Genomic DNA, 21,287 nt, shown 5'->3' with positions numbered 1-21,287 from the left:
CTCTACAGGGCAGATAGATAGTACAGAGCTAGTAGAGACTGATCTCTACAGGGCAGATAGATAGTACAGAACTAGTAGAGACTGATCTCTACAGGGCAGATAGATAGTACATAGCTAGTAGAGACTGATCTCTACAGGACAGATAGATAGTACAGAGGTAGTAGAGACTGATCTCTACAGGGGAGATAGATAGTACAGAGCTAGTAGAGACTGATCTCTACAGGGCAGATAGATAGTACAGAGGTAGTAGAGACTGATCTCTACAGGGCAGATAGATAGTACAGAGCTAGTAGAGACTGATCTCTACAGGGCAGATAGATAGTACAGAGGTAGTAGAGACTGATCTATACAGGGCAGATAGATAGTACAGAGCTAGTAGAGACTGATCTCTACAGGGCAGATAGATAGTACAGAGCTAGTAGAGACTGATCTCTACAGGGCAGATAGATAGTACAGAGGTAGTAGAGACTGATCTCTACAGGGCAGATAGATAGTACAGAGCTAGTAGAGACTGATCTCTACAGGGCAGATAGATAGTACAGAGCTAGTAGAGACTGATCTCTACAGGGCAGATAGATAGTACAGAGCTAGTAGAGACTGATCTCTACAGGGCAGATAGATAGTACAGAACTAGTAGAGACTGATCTCTACAGGGCAGATAGATAGTACAGAGCTAGTAGAGACTGATCTCTACAGGGCAGATAGATAGTACAGAGCTAGTAGAGACTGATCTCTACAGGGCAGATAGATAGTACAGAGCTAGTAGAGACTGATCTCTACAGGGCAGATAGATAGTACAGAACTAGTAGAGACTGATCTCTACAGGGCAGATAGATAGTACAGAGCTAGTAGAGACTGATCTCTACAGGGCATATAGATAGTACAGAGCTAGTAGAGACTGATCTCTACATGGCAGATAGATAGTACAGAGCTAGTAGAGACTGATCTCTACAGGGCAGATAGATAGTACAGAGCTAGTAGAGACTGATCTCTACAGGGCAGATAGATAGTACAGAGCTAGTAGAGACTGATCTCTACATGGCAGATAGATAGTACAGAGCTAGTAGAGACTGATCTCTACTGGGCAGATAGATAGTACAGAGGTAGTAGAGACTGATCTCTACAGGGCAGATAGATAGTACAGAGCTAGTAGAGACTGATCTCTACAGGGCAGATAGATAGTACAGAGCTAGTAGAGACTGATCTCTACAGGGCAGATAGATAGTACAGAGCTAGTAGAGACTGATCTCTACAGGGCAGATAGATAGCACAGAGCTAGTAGAGACTGATCTCTACAGGGCAGATAGATAGTACAGAGCTAGTAGAGACTGATCTCTACAGGGCAGATAGATAGTACAGAGCTAGTAGAGACTGATCTCTACAGGGCAGATAGATAGTACAGAGCTAGTAGAGACTGATCTCTACAGGGCAGATAGATAGTACAGAGCTAGTAGAGACTGATCTCTACATGGCAGATAGATAGTACAGAGCTAGTAGAGACTGATATCTACAGGGCAGATAGATAGTACAGAGCTAGTAGAGACTGATCTCTACAGGGCAGATAGATAGTACAGAGCTAGTAGAGACTGATCTCTACAGGGCAGATAGATAGTACAGAGCTAGTAGAGACTGATCTCTACAGGGCAGATAGATAGTACAGAGCTAGTAGAGACTGATCTCTACAGGGCAGGACAGAGCTAGTAGAGACTGATCTCTACAGGGCAGATAGATAGTACAGAGCTAGTAGAGACTGATCTCTACAGGGCAGATAGATAGTACAGAGCTAGTAGAGACTGATCTCTACAGGGCAGATAGATAGCACAGAGCTAGTAGAGACTGATCTCTACAGGGCAGATAGATAGTACAGAGCTAGTAGAGACTGATCTCTACAGGGCAGATAGATAGTACAGAGCTAGTAGAGACTGATCTCTACAGGGCAGATAGATAGTACAGAGCTAGTAGAGACTGATCTCTACAGGGCAGGACAGAGCTAGTAGAGACTGATCTCTACAGGGCAGATAGATAGTACAGAGCTAGTAGAGACTGATCTCTACAGGGCAGATAGATAGTACAGAGCTAGTAGAGACTGATCTCTACAGGGCAGATAGATAGCACAGAGCTAGTAGAGACTGATCTCTACAGAGCAGGGCAGATAGATAGTACAGAGCTAGTAGAGACTGATCTCTACAGGGCAGATAGATAGTACAGAGCTAGTAGAGACTGATCTCTACAGGGCAGATAGATAGTACAGAGCTAGTAGAGACTGATCTCTACAGGGCAGATAGATAGTACAGAGCTAGTAGAGACTGATCTCTACATGGCAGATAGATAGTACAGAGCTAGTAGAGACTGATATCTACAGGGCAGATAGATAGTACAGAGCTAGTAGAGACTGATCTCTACAGGGCAGATAGATAGTACAGAGCTAGTAGAGACTGATCTCTACAGGGCAGATAGATAGTACAGAGCTAGTAGAGACTGATCTCTACAGGGCAGATAGATAGTACAGAGCTAGTAGAGACTGATCTCTACAGGGCAGGGCAGAGCTAGTAGAGACTGATCTCTACAGAGCTAGTATCTCTACAGAGATAGATAGTACAGACTCTCTACAGGGCAGGGTACAGAGCTAGTAGAGAGATCTCTACAGGGCAGATAGATAGTACAGAGCTAGTAGAGACTGATCTCTACAGGGCAGATAGATAGTACAGAGCTAGTAGAGACTGATCTCTACTGGGCAGATAGATAGTACAGAGCTAGTAGAGACTGATCTCTACAGGGCAGATAGATAGTACAGAGCTAGTAGAGACTGATCTCTACAGGGCAGATAGATAGTACAGAGCTAGTAGAGACTGATCTCTACAGGGCAGATAGATAGTACAGAGCTAGTAGAGACTGATCTCTACAGGGCAGATAGATAGTACAGAGCTAGTAGAGACTGATCTCTACAGGGCAGATAGATAGTACAGAGCTAGTAGAGACTGATCTCTACAGGGCAGATAGATAGTACAGAGCTAGTAGAGACTGATCTCTACAGGGCAGATAGATAGTACAGAGCAGAGATCTCTACAGGGCAGATAGAGACAGAGCTAGTAGAGACTGATCTCTACAGGGCAGATAGATAGTACAGAGCTAGTAGAGACTGATCTCTACAGGGCAGATAGATAGCACAGAGCTAGTAGAGACTGATCTCTACAGGGCAGATAGATAGTACAGAGCTAGTAGAGACTGATCTCTACAGGGCAGATAGATAGTACAGAGCTAGTAGAGACTGATCTCTACAGGGCAGATAGATAGTACAGAGCTAGTAGAGAGACTGAGTCTCTACAGGGCAGATAGATAGTACAGAGCTAGTAGAGACTGATCTCTACATGGCAGATAGATAGTACAGAGCTAGTAGAGACTGATATCTACAGGGCAGATAGATAGTACAGAGCTAGTAGAGACTGATCTCTACAGGGCAGATAGATAGTACAGAGCTAGTAGAGACTGATCTCTACAGGGCAGATAGATAGTACAGAGCTAGTAGAGACTGATCTCTACAGGGCAGATAGATAGTACAGAGCTAGTAGAGACTGATCTCTACAGGGCAGGACAGAGCTAGTAGAGACTGATCTCTACAGGGCAGATAGATAGTACAGAGCTAGTAGAGACTGATCTCTACAGGGCAGATAGATAGTACAGAGCTAGTAGAGACTGATCTCTACAGGGCAGATAGATAGTACAGAGCTAGTAGAGACTGATCTCTACAGGGCAGATAGATAGTACAGAGCTAGTAGAGACTGATCTCTACATGGCAGATAGATAGTACAGAGCTAGTAGAGACTGATATCTACAGGGCAGATAGATAGTACAGAGCTAGTAGAGACTGATCTCTACAGGGCAGATAGATAGTACAGAGCTAGTAGAGACTGATCTCTACAGGGCAGATAGATAGTACAGAGCTAGTAGAGACTGATCTCTACAGGGCAGATAGATAGTACAGAGCTAGTAGAGACTGATCTCTACAGGGCAGGACAGAGCTAGTAGAGACTGATCTCTACAGGGCAGATAGATAGTACAGAGCTAGTAGAGACTGATCTCTACAGGGCAGATAGATAGTACAGAGCTAGTAGAGACTGATCTCTACTGGGCAGATAGATAGTACAGAGCTAGTAGAGACTGATCTCTACAGGGCAGATAGATAGTACAGAACTAGTAGAGGTATGACGAAAGACATGTCAGACTATAGGAGAAGTTACTTCACCTGTTATCTGTTTACCACTTCATCAACTGATTAGATACAATAGAGTGTATCGCTCTTTCAAACGTTGTCTTCCTTTGTGTGTTTGACCTCATAAACCCTGAATGTCTTTCTTACACTGTCTTTTCCAATGTCTACTTTTCTTTCCTTTAGTTTTATTATATCTTTCGACTTGCACAAACAGACAAATTCAGACACATGGTTTGGTTGTTCTAAAAAAGAACAGATGTATAAACAAACCTTGCATAATTATCTAGGTCTCTCATATGCAAAGCTGCAGGAAGTAGGGGTTCTGAGTGTTCTGCAGGAAGTAGGGGTTCTGAGTGTGCTGCAGGAAGTAAGGGTTCTGAGTGTTCTGCAGGAAGTAGGGGTTCTGAGTGTGCTGCAGGAAGTAGGGGTTCTGAGTGTGCTGCAGGAAGTAGGGGTTCTGAGTGTGCTGCAGGACTAGGGGTTCTGAGTGTGCTGCAGGAAGTAGGGGTTCTGAGTGTGCTGCAGGAAGTAGGGTTCTGAGTGTGCTGCAGCACCCCCTGAAAAATAAGAATTAAAAAATGATATTAATACAAATATATTTCACAAAAGTAGTGCACTGAGCTTTTACTAGTCCTGTATTAGCAGACCGATATAGCCATCTGTAGTGCTGGCAAAATGCCCCCCGCCCTCAAACATCTGTCCATATGAAGCCCGATCTCAGAACATCTCCTAATAATATCCTTCAACTTAACACCTGTTGGAACTGTATATTATGTTCCTATACTGGGCTGATCAAACTGGCCCACGGGAGTTATGTTACTCACATCTGAACATGAGAGCAGCAATACAGCACCACACACACACACACACAGACACACACAGACACACACACACACAGACACACACACACACACAGACACACACACACACACACACACACACACACACACACACACACACACACACACACACACACAGAGACACACACACACACACACACACAGACACACACACACACAGACACACACACAGACACACACACACACCAAGGGTGAGATTAGGCCGTGGCGTGGGGCCCACAGCTCAATATGTCCTGATGTCGGTCTGAACATGCCTCCAAGCTGCCTGTCCTGGATTGGAACTAGTAAATCAATGCACATAGTGGTTTTACATATTGGGTAATTACATGGTGGTGGAACACCAGATTTACAACACTGTAACACACTTCATTGCGTACTCGTATCTCTTGTGCCTGTGATAACGCAAATAATTAGGGGGAAAATCCAGCAGCAATGAAGAGTTTTGTGGCAACTTTAATTTATTTTTCAAAACAACTTTTCTGTATATCACATCAACAAAAAAGCAGTCATCGATTCCCAGCGTTAGTGTCACAAAAATCTCACAGAAAAGAGCTGTGTGTGTGTGTGTGTGTGTGTGTGTGTGTGTAGGGTGTGGGGTGGGACTATACCATGCTACAGAAGTGATTTGTTTATAAAACGTCAACATTTATTTTAGATACACTCACCTCCTCATTTTTCACGTAAACAAAAGCAAACATTCAACCTGGTTTAGCTGTAGGCCTATATTTCCTCCCAACTACGCACAGAACTGCTACAACTACTACTCAAATCTGACTCAAAATTCTAGCCACTTTAATAATTCAAAATTGGATGTAATAAATGTATCACTAGTCACTTTAAACAATGTCACTTTATATAATGTTTACATACACTACATTGCTCATCTCATATGTATATACTGTACTCTATGCCATCTACTGCATCCTGCCTATTCCGTTCGGCCATCGCTCATCCATATAAATATGTACATATTCTTATTCATTCCTTTACACTTGTGTGTATAAGGTAGTTGTTGTGAAATTGTTAGATATTACCGCATGGTCGGAACTAGAAGCACAAGCGTTTCGCTACACTCGCATTATCATCTGCTAACCATGTGTATGTGACCAATATTTATTTTTATTTTATTTGATTTACTAAAATTGAAAGAATTATGATGAGAAAATGTGTTAGGTATTCAGGCACTTAAAAATACTTCATCGGAATTTTTCAGCTGATAAACTTGCTCATTGAAACGTCGATAAAACACAACAAAAAAACTGATTTCAGTCAGAACACCTAGTTCTTCCCGGTGAGGTGAGTCAGAGACTAATAGGTTGGCAATAATCGCAGCTTATGTTCTGTTCATAGTTCATACAATCAGTAAAGCACTGCCTGTCCTGGCTGGACTCCTATCTCCCTGTCACAGCCAAAGCTGACATCCTGTCTGGCTGGCAAACTAACGCTATCCAGACGTGGCTGCCAGGTTCCCGGGCCTCGTGGGGCCTACAAATGCTTGTCACTGTAGTGGTACCCTGGATGGTACCACCTTTGAACCTTTAGTTGTAGGTACATAATTGTACCCTTGCAGTTCGTACCTTAAAAGAGACAATAGTGTACCGTAGGGGACATTGGAAAATGTAAAACAATTGCCTTTTTAGGGTAGCACTGTTGAGTGTAAAACATTATCTGCATATTTCCCAGGGTGCCATGCAAGCTAAATGTTTAGTTACCAGTACCACCCATGACTGTGTTTGCTAGTGACAGAGACATGGTCGTTGCATTCAATGACTTTCAGTCCTGTAGCTTTTCTGCAAAATGAATGCATAAGAGAATATTTTATAATTGAAATTAAACTCTTTATGATAATATATTACATATATAAGGCCTTACTTTCACAGTCTAGCTTTACCCAGTGATCTGAAACTTATTGGGCAAATCACATTACGCTGGCTTGCAAAGTGTTATGTAATTCCTACAGAAAGCCAGCCAGAGTTAGGATTTTAAAAACATTTTTTTTAAACTTTTAATAACACGCAACCTGCATTTACAATGACTGCCAAGGTAGGGAAAATTGATAAAGGAGACTACCTAAACTATTTGAACAAGTCCCATGTGGCTCAGTTGGTAGAGCACGTCACTTGCAATGCTGGGATTGTGGGTTTGATTCCCACAGAGGACCAGTACAAACAATGTATGAAAATGTATATGCTCACTACTGTATGTTGCTCTAGATAAGAGTGTCTGCTAAATTACTCAAATGTAAGTAACGGGTGCAATAAATCCAACTACTAACAGATTAGTTTAGAAATGTGCTATTTATCTTTGTGTGGCACAAGATTAATCAATGTTATCTGCAAAAACACACATTGAAATAAACGATTCAAAAATCCCAGGTACAATGGAGCATGCTGGGAAATTGGAAAATGATGGACGTGGTTTAAGAGAGTGATGATTGTACCTTTATATTCAAAGTATTGGGTACAAAATGCACCATTATGCTAGATTATCTGCACATCTACCCTAAAATATACCGAACACTACCATGTGAGGTTATATGTGGGGCAATTCCACGATATCAGAGAGATGCTGAGACTCAGATGTTTCACTTTAAAATGTATGTCAAACAAAAAACTATGATTGCAAAGTTAAACAAGCAAATCCATTCACAAGGACGGCTTCTAACAATTTCCAAAACCGTCATTCTGTTACCAAACTTTGCATCTGCACTGTTCTTCAAATAAATGTGTTTTTGTAAAATGTTTAGTGGAAATTGAGTTGTATGGCTTGTTTAACGTTGCAATCATTGGTTTTTATTTGAGTCTCAGTATCATTCTGTTAACGTGGAATTGCCCATATGTACCTCTAAAAATATATTATGTCTTAATAGATATTTTTGTACCCGTGGGAACAATAATGTACCTTAACCACACCCTTTTTTTCTGAGAATGTAGTGCATTCTTGATGACTGGATGACTGATTTCAGATGGAAACCTGTAGAACTCCCACCTCGCCAAATAGAGATTACGGGCATTTCCATGTAAAAGGACCCATGTGAAGTGGATAGGAGCACGTTGAGTTGGGTGTCAAATTTTTTTTGTATACCTTTATTTTACTAGGCAAGTCAGTTAAGAACAAATTCTTATTTTCAATGACGGCCTAGGAACAGTGGGTTAACTGCCTGTTCAGGGGCAGAACGACAGATTTGTACCTTGTCAGCTCGGGGATTCGAACTTGCAACCTTTCGGTTACTAGTCCAACGCTCTAACCACTAGGCTACCCTGCCACCCCCAATGAAAGCTAAGACTCTATATTGTTTTCAGAAATTAAGGCATGTATACATTTGAACGATTTTCCATCCTAAAAAAATTAGGACCAATCAAAGGCTTTGATTTCTGGTCAAACAGATGGAAAAGGGGTCATACACAACATCTATCAGGAAAAAAAGTGTTGAAAAGGTGTAAGAAATACATTTACATTTTTACATTTAAGTCAATAATCTCTCTCCAGTTGGGTTACTGACACATAGCATGACGCCTACCCTCTTTTCATTTCCTTACAGTAAAGCATCCTCACCTACTGAGTACCGACCGACCCCGGACGGACATGGACCGACCCCGACATGGACTTTGAAAAGTAGTTGAACATTTGGTCGGTCCGCCTTGGCCGAAACAAATCTGAACCAATCATAGACGTCTATGTTTCAAAAGTTTGGACAGCACAGTGCAGTAGAGCACAGTAGCGTACACAATTGTACAGTAAAGAAAAGCATCAGTACAGTATATTCATTCCATACTGATGCATTTCTGTATAGTACAAATCAGGGACCCATTCTGCTAATTCTGTTAGTGGATGTAAATCCACTTCACCTACTGTAGTTCAATAACCAAAATAAAATGTTTCAAACTCAAGGTGTGATGTCAACGCTGACACCCCATTCTTTCTGCCTGCAGACATCTTTCAATCTTCATTCGGTCAGATAAAAAAGCGGAGGGAGATTTTACCGTTACCAAACATACCAAACATTTCATCTGCACAGTTCTTCCAGTAAAAGTTTTTATTTTTTATATGTAAATTATTCAAAGTAGTACTTGTGCATAGATTTGTATGGTTTGTTAAACCTTGAAATAAATGTTTTTTGTTTGGCATACATTTTAAAGTGAAAAAATCTGAATCAAAGCGTAAATCCGTTACTGTGGAATTGCCCTTTCATATCTGAGCATGGCAGCCCCCATCTCCACCCTGCCACCCCACCTCACCTCCACCCTTTATTTCTGACTGTGTGAATAATCTGATGCTGATTGACAATGTTAAAGTGTGATAGCAGATTCATTTAAAAATGGATTGTACATGGGAATTGTGTCATAGAATGAACATTGGTTGTTGTTTTATCTGGGGCGGCTGTTAGCCTAGTGGTTAAGAGTGTTGGGACAATAACTGAATGGTTTCTGGTTTGAATCCATGAGCTGACTAGGTGAAAAAGCTGTTGATGTGCCCTTGAGCAAGGCACTTAAACCTATTTGCTCTGGATAAGAGCATCTGCTAAATGACTGAAATGTAACATTTGTTATTAAGTAACTAAGAACAAATGCTCAACGTAAAGTATCGAAATAAATGGGACTTCTCTTGCAATTTCCAGGTTGGTCAGAAATCCTGTATGTAACATTCAGAATCCTGTTATGACAACCATGAATAAAAGAGGTACAGTATGTAACATTTTTCAAGATGAAAGAGTACTACCATACTCAGGGTCAGCTAGAGACGTTGCCAGGAAGTGTAAGTACCGGTGGGTCAATAAATAATATTCCCATGGCCCAGAGAGTGACTTAGAAGGCAGCGAGAGAGAAACAGATGTGTTGAAAGTAATGGTTTTAGAAGATTTAGGTTGGTAACAACAACATGGAAGAACAGAACTGCAGGCAACTGATCCTACAGAGGAAAAAGGCTGTGAGGCTGGGAGGGGACGAGAGCAGCGAGGTGAGGTGATGACTCTCTGGGAAAGCTATATAAGAGCTGATCTGTGTGTGTGTTAATGATCAGCTACCCGGGACAGATGGCTTGTCGTCCACATTCAACTCTCTTCTCTCCTCTCTTTCCTCACAGTCTTGTCTTTATTTCTTGTGCTTTTTCCCTCCCTCCCTCCCTCCCCCCCTCCCTCCCTCCCTCCCTCCCCTCCCTCCCTCTTCCCAGAACCTTCAGAGTCTGACCAGACACTGTGTGACTCCCAAGTCAGAGGCTGCTGACACAGGGCTCCACAGTAGCTTAGCTGTACTTCTGAGCATCCTGTTAGAATGAGCAATAGGAACACTCATGTTGTGTGGTGGGGGGTCTCAGTCCCCGTCCCTGCCCCTGACCCAACATTGCCACAGGGGTGTTCTCTCTACTGTTATAAAGGCCAGGCTATTAGTAGTCCTTCCGTGAAAACATGACTATTCCTTACTACAGTATTGACCAGATAGGAGTCTTGACTTTTCAAAGACAAAGACTTGGGGGCAGCTGAGCACAGCTTTTGACTGACTCATCTGTGACAGAACAGCTAAAGAGACTTGAATAAAAGGCCACCGTGTTCACCAGTATGAAACGTTGAAGGTATGAAATAACTATGTGAAATTGGCTGGTTAAGTTAGGAGTCTTGACTTTTCAAAGACAAAGACTTGGGGGCAGACAGCTTGAATTAGTACTGTATCGTCATGCTGCATTGACTCACGGTATCAGAGTCAGACCATCTTTTATACATGAAGGCACTTAACCCTAATTGCTCCAGTAAGACGCTCTGGATAAATGACTGTTAAATGACTCAAATGTCAAATGAAACAAACACTTCAGTCAAAGTTTCATATGGCCAGAAATGGTAGCATTCACCATCATAATAACAAAAGTAGTCATTCAGAATCTGCAGTGTAAGAGTGGAATGAGCACATTATGTTCTCTCATAGTACCTGGATTAACGCACCAGACAGAATAGACTTTTTCATTCCCAACTGAATTATTGTATATTATTTGTATTTGGTCCTGGTAGCTAGAATAGAATAGAATAGCTAGAATAGCTAGAATAGAATATAATAGAATAGCTAGAATAGAATAGAATAGCTAGAATAGAATATAATAGCTAGAATATAATAGAATAGCTAGAATAGAATAGAATAGCTAGAATAGAATAGAATAGCTAGAATAGAATAGAATAGAATAGCTAGAATAGAATAGCTAGAATAGAATAGAATAGCAGCGTAATCTGGTTTTGAGCACTCACTTCAGTCCTATCCCAATAAATCATTCATCCTAACAGCTGTATTCATGAGATGTTGGCTACTGTCCAATGACATGTCGCTGTGAGACCCATTTACCTCCACACAGCTAGCAAGATCAAACATCTTCCCGGTCACTCTACCATCAATCAGCTGTGAATTGTGAATGTCTAAGCTCTCCAGTTCAACGTCACAACACCTCTACGCTGCTTCTCTTATGTTCTCTGGTGCAACAACAAACCTCCGGCCATAGATGAGAAAGAAACCATTTATTCAAGTCTACGACCGTCATCTTGTAACAGATCCCGTGATGTGTGTGTGATATTTTAAAGGGTGCCGCTCCGTTCTCTTCTCATGCCCCCAGGGGTAGTTTGTACTGTATATCTGTGAAGAAAGCTGAGCACAGCTTTTAACTGACTCATCTCTGACAGAACAGCTAAAGAGACTTGAATAAAAGGCCACCGTGTTCACCAGTATGAAACGCTGAAGGTACAAAACATTATAAATGAAATAACTATGTGAAATTGGCTGGTTAAGTTGAGAAGTTAAAATGAAGAGACAGAACACACCACAGCACAGCAGAGCAGAACAAACATCAGCTGTGCAATGCCTGAGACTTCTGCTCTGATGTGAATGTTTGAACCCTGGTCTTCTACTTGTCGTGACTGTGTTAACCTGCTGAGCTAAAGTCTAGAGTAGACATTAGACAACCGGTCTCAGGCAAAGGTTTTACTCAAGACTCATTTAACTTCCTCAAACTACTTTTGGGTAAACATTTACATAATAGGACCTCAGCAATGCATTTATATACAAAATATTACTCCATACTTCAAAAGCAATAATAACACTACCAACAATGGGATTCACATGAAATATAGTTGTGCAATCATCAGTACCTCAAATCCTTCAGCCGATACTAATTTTGTCAACATTCCATAAGTGACTGCATTCAACTTTTGCAACATTGTTTTATTAAATATCCACAACAACCCAGTCTACACATCACTCACTGTCAGTGTTGCCTCCACTTAGTGCATGCATGCCCAATTTATTTAGAGAGAAAAATTCCCGGTGTGCAAACTGCAATAAATTAATGCAATTTATGAGAGTTATATCGCATATTAGACTCCCTACATTATCTACATACCTCCACTTCTTTAGCCGGATGGATGTTGCTGCTGACTGTCTGCGCCTCCAGAGAGCAGTTCTCCCTCTTCACGACGAGGTAATACTGGTAATCCTTGGCCACCACCATGCTGTCACTTTCCCCGGCCAGAGAGCTTGTGAATGCGGCAGGGTAGTCACAGACACGGTCTAGTCTTCCAGCAGCTACTGTGCTCGCCAGGGCTGCTCGAAGTCAACTTCCACTAATGTAAAGTCGAACAGCTCTTCCTGCCAACTCATCCCCGGCGCGTCGTGTCCGTCTACTCTGCTGCTGTGAAAACCGCGACTGCCAGTAGCGAGAGCCTCTGTTTTGGTAGTCAATAAAAATGATCCTGCGGTGCGGTCTCAGCGTGTATTGGTATCTCACGCGAAACGAAAGCGCTGCGCACTGGAGAGAAAGAACCCCTTCACCACATTAACCACATTCGAGTTGCAGAATGTGTGCACATTGTGCATTATTAGGGGCAGTTCGAAATGTAAGGGGGGGGGGGGGGGGATAAAATGCACCCCAATCCCCAGCATTAAACATACGACCCTCCCCCTCAAAAGTAAAAAATGAATTGCACAACCTCCACCCTCATATATAATTAACTCAAATAATGTTTGCGACAACACAACAAAAACTGTAGTGACCCTGTGTTTATAAGCGTGGATATTATCATATGACTACTTGGGCGCATATGTGGCCACATTATTATAGGAAGACTTGGGAGAATGATGATCCGCCACAGACAGTACATCTCAGAATCAGAACTTAAAGTACAGCCAGACTGGTCTGCTTCTGTGTTTTTCTAGACCTTAGAAACTGTCGAGAGTATACCCACGACTGATCCAAGTGGACCCAAATGGAATGAAATATTCAAATCACAGGGCTTTTGTGCGGTTATTCAATTGATCTTTTCAATGTAGTTTACAGCCTAGAGTAGAATTATACTCACTTGAAAAGAATAATGCAATTATTTATTGCATTGTGGTGTTGTAGGATAGTCTAGGTAGGATAAGGGTATTGTCCCTAAACAGGATAAATAGGGGATATTTTTGAGCTGCGTGTCTCATGTCTTCACTGTTCTTTCATGAACAATGACACAGCTGGCCTCTGCCTATATTGAACATCGGTGCAGCTTTGAATGCTTTTATGTGTGGTATGATACTAGTTAGCCTATTGCCGATCTGGACAAACGATCCATCTAGCACTATTGTCACTAAGAATGATGATTAGCTGGCAGGATAGACAGTCTATCCTATATGGACCTGTGGTATAGTTAGTGCGCGGATAAGTGTAGCGCATAAGGGAAGTACCAAAACACATTGATATAGGGGAGGCACATGCACGGAGATCAGGAAATCTGTCAAGGATGGAAGAAATTATATAGTAAAACATGCAAAAGTGCGAATGTAAACCAGGGGTAAAATGCACTACCTTCCAATGTGCCCCCCCAAAAAACACACAACGCTGCCCAAAGCAAATAAAAACAAGTTTGATAACCCTCCCCTATTTTGGGAACCCCCTCCCTCACCAACACAGTACATTTCAAACTGTCCCTTATTCTTCCTAAAGCACTGCAGGTCCTGTGATTGGCTCATTCAACTTTTATTTTTCTATTGGTACCATTTTAAATTTCAAGGTCACACGGACAAATACAGTGAAATTCCTTTCTTGCAAACTCAAAACTCAATAATGCAATAATCAATTTGAAACATATCCTCTGTTAGGACAGACTCTCACGCCATGCACACCATGTTTTAATCAACTCTGTGTGTTCTGTGCAGTATGGAAAAGACATATTATTCTATTTAAAGTTCCTCAGAAAAAGCCTTGGAACATAAACCCTGAGTCCTAACTCTGACTGCTCCACCTGGGATGCATGCTGCATTTTATGATTTGGTCAAATTATAGAAATAAAAACAGAGAAAGCCTTGCCTTTCCTGCTGCTGATCTAGTGGCTACATGGATGGATGGAATGCTATTAATATTATATTAATAATCATTACTTAAAAAACCTGCTGAAAATCTGGTATTTCTATGTCAAATGGTTTTGTTATATTTCAGTCTTCTTCGATGTATATAAAGTGTAACATTGGGATGCAAACTCAAAATTCACCCACCTCTATATCTGACATGGTACAGGTATCTTCTTGTTTTTACACCCATAACCATGTGTGTGAGGTGTATACTTTTCTTTCAGAGTAGATTTGTTTAAGACTACCAAGAAACACTCTGTGTGACCCTGATTTAGCCCACTTCTGTAAAAGGTCCATTAAATCCCCAGCAGCTCCCTGTGCACAGTGCAGACTCCTGTTTCAGAAAGCAGAGGTGGGGCGCCTTGCATGTTGTGTTTTAGGATTTGTTTAAGACTACCAAGAAACACTCTGTGTGACCCTGATTTAGCCCACTTCTGTAAAAGGTCCATTAAATCCCCAGCAGCTCCCTGTGCACAGTGCAGACTCCTGTTTCAGAAAGCAGAGGTGGGGCGCCTTGCATGTTGTGTTTTAGGATTTGTTTAAGTAATGCTGATCCACAGCAGCGGTTCCCAAATCCAGTTTCAGACCAGCAGGAAATGGATCCCACTTTTAAGAGTCTTTGTTCTGGAGGGGTTGAGAAGTTCCTGGCTTTGTGTTTTCCTATAAGACCAGGGATGTGTGTAGGCTAGGGCCTAGGCCAGGTGGAGGAAAGTGTGTGTGTGTGTGTGTGTGTGTGTGTGTGTGTGTGTGTGTGTGTGTGTGTGTGTGTGTGTGTGTGGACCTGCCCAGCCCCTGTCAGTCCTCTCCCCTCACACTCGAGCCAAGCTACTGACTGGCTGTAAACAAACACTGGCTTTCACATTGTCACTCAGTGAAGTGTCACTCAAACCTAACGGCCCCCTGGCCCGCATATTTCAAAACACTGGAGGCCTTAGTTCCAGTTCCATCCACGGTGCCAACAATAGTACAATAGAAAATAGAGTTGGTCTATCCTGACCTGGCTGGGAACTGTATTATAGGTCCAACTAACTCACTGACCCCTGGATTATGTCTGGGTCCAACCTGTTTGTTCCAAGATATATTATAGTTTCCTGTTGTTCAGTAATAAATAAATAGGTCAATGGATATTACAGGTGTACGTTGACTGACATAAATACAAACAGGATATAGGTGCTATATGAAAACTAAAACGGAGCCCAACTGAAAGGATACTACCCTAATCAAACAGGATATAGGTGATATATGAAAACTAAAACGGAGCCCAACTGAAAGGATACTACCCTAATCAAACAGGATATAGGTGATATATGAAAACTAAAACGGAGCCCAACTGAAAGGATACTACCATAATCAAACATGATTTTGTATGGTATATGGAAGTGTTCGGTTTGGCTTATGAATGTGTTATGATGTTCTTAGTCCATAAGAGAAATATAACCACCATTATTATTATGTAGATACTCTCCAAATAAAGTTTTAGGGATACAACTAATATACGATCCATGTCATGCCAGTGCATAGTGACCCAGTCGGATCTGCTGTTGTTCTATCTATTGGAAATCCACATGGGGACTTCTTCTAATTAGTGTGTTACTATGTTGATAATTTAAAACACTTTTTTAGTAACTTAGCAAACGCTCAATTTACACGAGCAATTAGGGTTAAGTGCCTTGTTCAAGGGCACGGCGACATATTTTTCACCTAATCTGATCAGGGGTTTGAACCAGCAACCTTGTGGTTACTGGCCCAACCTCTTAACTGCAACCATCTGGCAGCAGTTGGCATCACTGTGAGCATGGTGTTGAAGTAAACATCATGAATAAAATAGAATATAACTCAGAGGATGACATTTTTTCTTGGCATCACAATACAGGATGAAAATAAAAAAAACTAGAGAGTAGAACTACATCTGCTGGTAACGTGCCATGCGACAATTTCCTCATATTTACAACAACTATTTTTATTAATTTGACCTTTATTTAACTAGGCAAGTCAGTTAAGAACTAATTCTTATTTTCAATGACGGCCTAGGAACAGTGGGTTAACTGCCTGTTCAGGGGCAGAACGACAGATTTGTACCTTGTCAGCTCAGGGCTATGAACTTGCAACCTTCTGGTTACTAGGCCAACGCTCTAACCACTAGGCTACCCTGCCGCCCCATGCATGTCAACTTCTCATCAATCTATTTTTGCGCTACTTTTTGTGTAATTTCTTGCTTATCCATTTTCTAATCTGTTGTGTGTTTTAAAATAAACGTATAGACGACGGCCCTATTCTGGTGCACACCCGGGTGGCAGGAAACTCTGCATCAACACCTAAAAATGACACCTCGCAATAGAATCACCACAGAATTACATCCTTTGTTCTGGTAAAGAAAGATGAGATGAGAGGAGAATGATGAGAGGACAGAAAGATAAACAGTGATGTTTTTTAAATGGGCTAGGGGGGAGGGGGGTTGTGTTTGTATGTGTGTGTGTGTGAGTGAGTGTGTTTGTGTGTCAGGGTTCAGATGTCAAGACTGTTACACGGGTCAACGACTCTGTAAAGTCAGAATAGAATCTATCCAGCTCCCAGTATCACGTGTGAACTTTCAACTTCAATATGGACAATCAACAAATCAGGTTAATACAGCAGATCAATAAATTACATCGAATAGATTTTTTGTGATTTTAATGTTTGTTGTTAGCATTCAGTTATGTGCGATATCTAAGAGACATAAGAGATATATTTTTGTTCCCACTCTTTTCAGGTCCCCCAGGCCCTACGCTGATACACATCTGCCCTCAGCTGATGTGCTTTAGCCCATTCTTATGAAGAAAAGAACATGAATCTTACATAATTGTTGCATTTGTTTTATATACTTATTTAGTTTTATAAATCTGCAAACCAGATTTACCTTAAAAAGAGGGGAAATTCCATGTGCCTTAAAAAGAAGAGTGAATAACGGTAATGAATAACGGTAAGAATAGCGGAGTGAATAGCGGAGTGAATAACGGAGTGAATAACGGTAATAAATAGCGGTAATGAATAGCGGTAATGAATAGCGGAGTGAATAGCGGAGTGAATAACGGTAATGAATAGCGGTAATGAATAGCGGAGTGAATAACGGTAATGAATAGCGGTAATGAATAGCGGTAATGAATAGCGGAGTGAATAACGGTAATGAATAGCTGTAATGAATAGCGGAGTGAATAGCGGAGTGAATAGCGGTAATGAATAGCGGTAATGAATAGCGGAGTGAATAGCGGAGTGAATAGCGGAGTGAATAACGGTAATGAATAGCGGTAATGAATAGCGGTAATGAATAGCGGAGTGAATAGCGGTAATGAATAGCGGAGTGAATAGCGGTAATGAATAGCGGTAATGAATAGCGGAGTGAATAACGGAGTGAATAACGGTAATGAATAGCTGTAATGAATAGCGGAGTGAATAGCGGAGTGAATAGCGGTAATGAATAGCGGTAATGAATAGCGGAGTGAATAGCGGAGTGAATAACGGTAATGAATAGCGGTAATGAATAGCGGAGTGAATAACGGAGTGAATAACGGTAATGAATAGCGGAGTGAATAGCGGAGTGAATAGCGGAGTGAATAACGGTAATGAATAGCGGTAATGAATAGCGGAGTGAATAACGGAGTGAATAACGGTAATGAATAGCGGTAATGAATAGCGGAGTGAATAGCGGAGTGAATAGCGGTAATGAATAGCGGAGTGAATAACGGTAATGAATAGCGGTAATGAATAGCGGAGTGAATAGCGGAAATGAATAGCGGAGTGAATAGCGGAGTGCATAGAGGTAATGAATAGCGGAGTGAATAGCGGTAATGAATAGCGGAGTGAATAGCGGAGTGAATAGCGGTAGTGAATAGCGGTAATGAATAGCGGAGTGAATAGCGGTAATGAATAGCGGTAATGAATAGCGGAGTGAATAACGGAGTGAATAACGGTAATGAATAGCGGTAATGAATAGCGGTAATGAATAGCGGAGTGAATAGCGGAGTGAATAGCGGTAATGAATAGCGGTAATGAATAGCGGTAATGAATAGCGGAGTGAATAGCGGAGTGAATAGCGGTAATGAATAGCGGTAATGAATAGCGGAGTGAATAGCGGTAATGAATAGCGGTAATGAATAGCGGAGTGAATAGCGGAGTGAATAACGGTAATGAATAGCGGTAATGAATAGCGGAGTGAATAACGGAGTGAATAACAGTAATGAATAACGGTAAGAATAGCGGAGTGAATAGCGGAGTGAATAACGGTAATAAATAGCGGTAATGAATAGCGGTAATGAATAGCGGAGTGAATAACGGTAATGAATAGCGGTAATGAATAGCGGAGTGAATAACGGTAATGAATAGCGGTAATGAATAGCGGTAATGAATAGCGGAGTGAATAACGGTAATGAATAGCTGTAATGAATAGCGGAGTGAATAGCGGTAATGAATAGCGGAGTGAATAGCGGAGTGAATAGCGGTAATGAATAGCGGTAATGAATAGCGGTAATGAATAGCGGAGTGAATAGCGGTAATGAATAGCGGTAATGAATAGCGGAGTGAATAACGGAGTGAATAACGGTAATGAATAGCTGTAATGAATAGCGGAGTGAATAGCGGAGTGAATAACGGTAATGAATAGCGGTAATGAATAGCGGAGTGAATAGCGGAGTGAATAACGGTAATGAATAGCGGTAATGCAATAGCGGAGTGAATAGCGGAGTGAATAGCGGAGTGAATAACGGTAATGAATAGCGGTAATGAATAGCGGAGTGAATAACGGAGTGAATAACGGTAATGAATAGCGGTAATGAATAGCGGAGTGAATAGCGGAGTGAATAGCGGTAATGAATAGCGGAGTGAATAACGGTAATGAATAGCGGTAATGAATAGCGGAGTGAATAGCGGAAATGAATAGCGGAGTGAATAGCGGAGTGAATAGCGGTAGTGAATAGCGGTAATGAATAGCGGAGTGAATAGCGGTAATGAATAGCGGTAATGAATAGCGGAGTGAATAACGGAGTGAATAACGGTAATGAATAGCGGTAATGAATAGCGGTAATGAATAGCGGAGTGAATAGCGGAGTGAATAGCGGTAATGAATAGCGGTAATGAATAGCGGTAATGAATAGCGGAGTGAATAGCGGAGTGAATAGCGGTAATGAATAGCGGTAATGAATAGCGGAGTGAATAGCGGTAATGAATAGCGGTAATGAATAGCGGAGTGAATAGCGGAGTGAATAACGGTAATGAATAGCGGTAATGAATAGCGGAGTGAATAACGGAGTGAATAACGGTAATGAATAGCGGGAATGAATAGCGGTAATGCATAGCGGAGTGAATAGCGGAGTGAATAACGGTAATGAATAGCGGTAATGAATAGCGGAGTGAATAGCGGTAATGAATAGCGGTAATGAATAGCGGAGTGAATAGCAGAGTGAATAGCGGTAGTGAATAGCGGTAATGAATAGCGGAGTGAATAGCGGTAATGAATAGCGGTAATGAATAGCGGAGTGAATAACGGAGTGAATAACGGTAATGAATAGCGGTAATGAATAGTGGTAATGAATAGCGGAGTGAATAGCGGAGTGAATAGCGGTAATGAATAGCGGTAATGAATAGCGGAGTGAATAACGGTAATGAATAGCGGTAATGAATAGCGGAGTGAATAGCGGTAATGAATAGCGGTAATGAATAGCGGAGTGAATAGCGGAGTGAATAGCGGTAATGAATAGCGGTAATGAATAGCGGAGTGAATAACGGTAATGAATAGCGGTAATGAATAGCGGAGTGAATAACGGTAATGAATAGCGGTAATGAATAGCGGAGTGAATAGCGGTAATGAATAGCGGTAATGAATAGCGGAGTGAATAACGGAGTGAATAACGGTAATGAATAGCGGTAATGAATAGTGGTAATGAATAGCGGAGTGAATAGCGAAGTGAATAGCGGTAATGAATAGCGGTAATGAATAGCGGAGTGAATAACGGTAATGAATAGCGGTAATGAATAGCGGTAATGAATAGCGGAGTGAATAGCGGTAATGAATAGCGGTAATGAATAGCGGAGTGAATAGCGGAGTGAATAGCGGTAATGAATAGCGGTAATGAATAGCGGTAATGAATAGCGGAGTGAATAACGGTAATGAATAGCGGTAATGAATAGCGGAGTGAATAACGGTAATGAATAGCGGTAATGAATAGCGGAGTGAATAACGGTAATGAATAGCGGTAATGAATAGCAGTAATGAATAGCGGAGTGAATAGCGGAGTGAATAGCGGTAATGAATAGCGGAGTGAATAGCGGTAATGAATAGCGGAGTGAATAGCGGTAATGAATAGTGGAGTGAATAGCGGTAATGAATAGCGGAGTGAATAGCGGAGTGAATAGCGGTAATGACGTATGATAATTGTAGATTAAGTAATACATGTTACACAATAGCTTACCTTCGTCTGAATTAAGAAACATGAGTTACATATTTCAAGACTATTTTTAGCAAGTGATGTTTTTTTCCCTTAGTAGCCCTTTCCACTTACAGCCCCCGTCATTCCGTATAAAATTAACAATTTTGTCATTGACAAGCCCCTAAATTGGAACGCAGTGGCTGTACAGTAACATGCTACACATGGACGTCAGAGCTCAGGTTCTCCGCTTCACCCCCTAATCGGGATACTTTTGCACATTTGTTATTGTCTGAGTGAGGGAAATGCTGTAAGTCAAGAGGAGTCGATGTGTTCTGAAAGATGAGACATTGAGGATTATAATAAATAAATAACACCCATGAGTCCAAGTGTTTAAATTGTGCCACATTAAGCAATAGCAATAAAGTTCTGGCAGCAGCAGTTGTGATGTGTGTGTAGCATGAATATATGT

At 41.5% G+C, this 21,287-nt stretch overlaps 1 protein-coding gene across 3 annotated transcripts in view; it reads right to left on the bottom strand.

The window, feature by feature from the left end:
• arhgef3 (Rho guanine nucleotide exchange factor (GEF) 3) overlaps positions 1–21,287 on the bottom strand; it is a 140,739-nt gene that overhangs the window by 37,782 nt on the left and 81,670 nt on the right. Inside the window, exon 1 of one of the 3 annotated variants that reach the window (XM_065002024.1) lies at positions 12,442–12,883. The exons of the other annotated variants lie outside the window; for them this stretch is intronic. Within the exon in view, the coding sequence (XP_064858096.1) occupies positions 12,442–12,549 (108 nt within the window). The 5' untranslated portion in view covers positions 12,550–12,883. Of the gene's footprint in view, positions 1–12,441; positions 12,884–21,287 lie in introns of those variants that run through there. 3 annotated transcript variants of the gene reach the window in all.

This window comes from Oncorhynchus nerka, linkage group LG15 (genome assembly GCF_034236695.1).
Source record: "Oncorhynchus nerka isolate Pitt River linkage group LG15, Oner_Uvic_2.0, whole genome shotgun sequence".
NCBI lineage: Eukaryota > Metazoa > Chordata > Actinopteri > Salmoniformes > Salmonidae > Oncorhynchus > Oncorhynchus nerka.
This window is presented reverse-complemented; position numbering and strand designations above follow the sequence as displayed.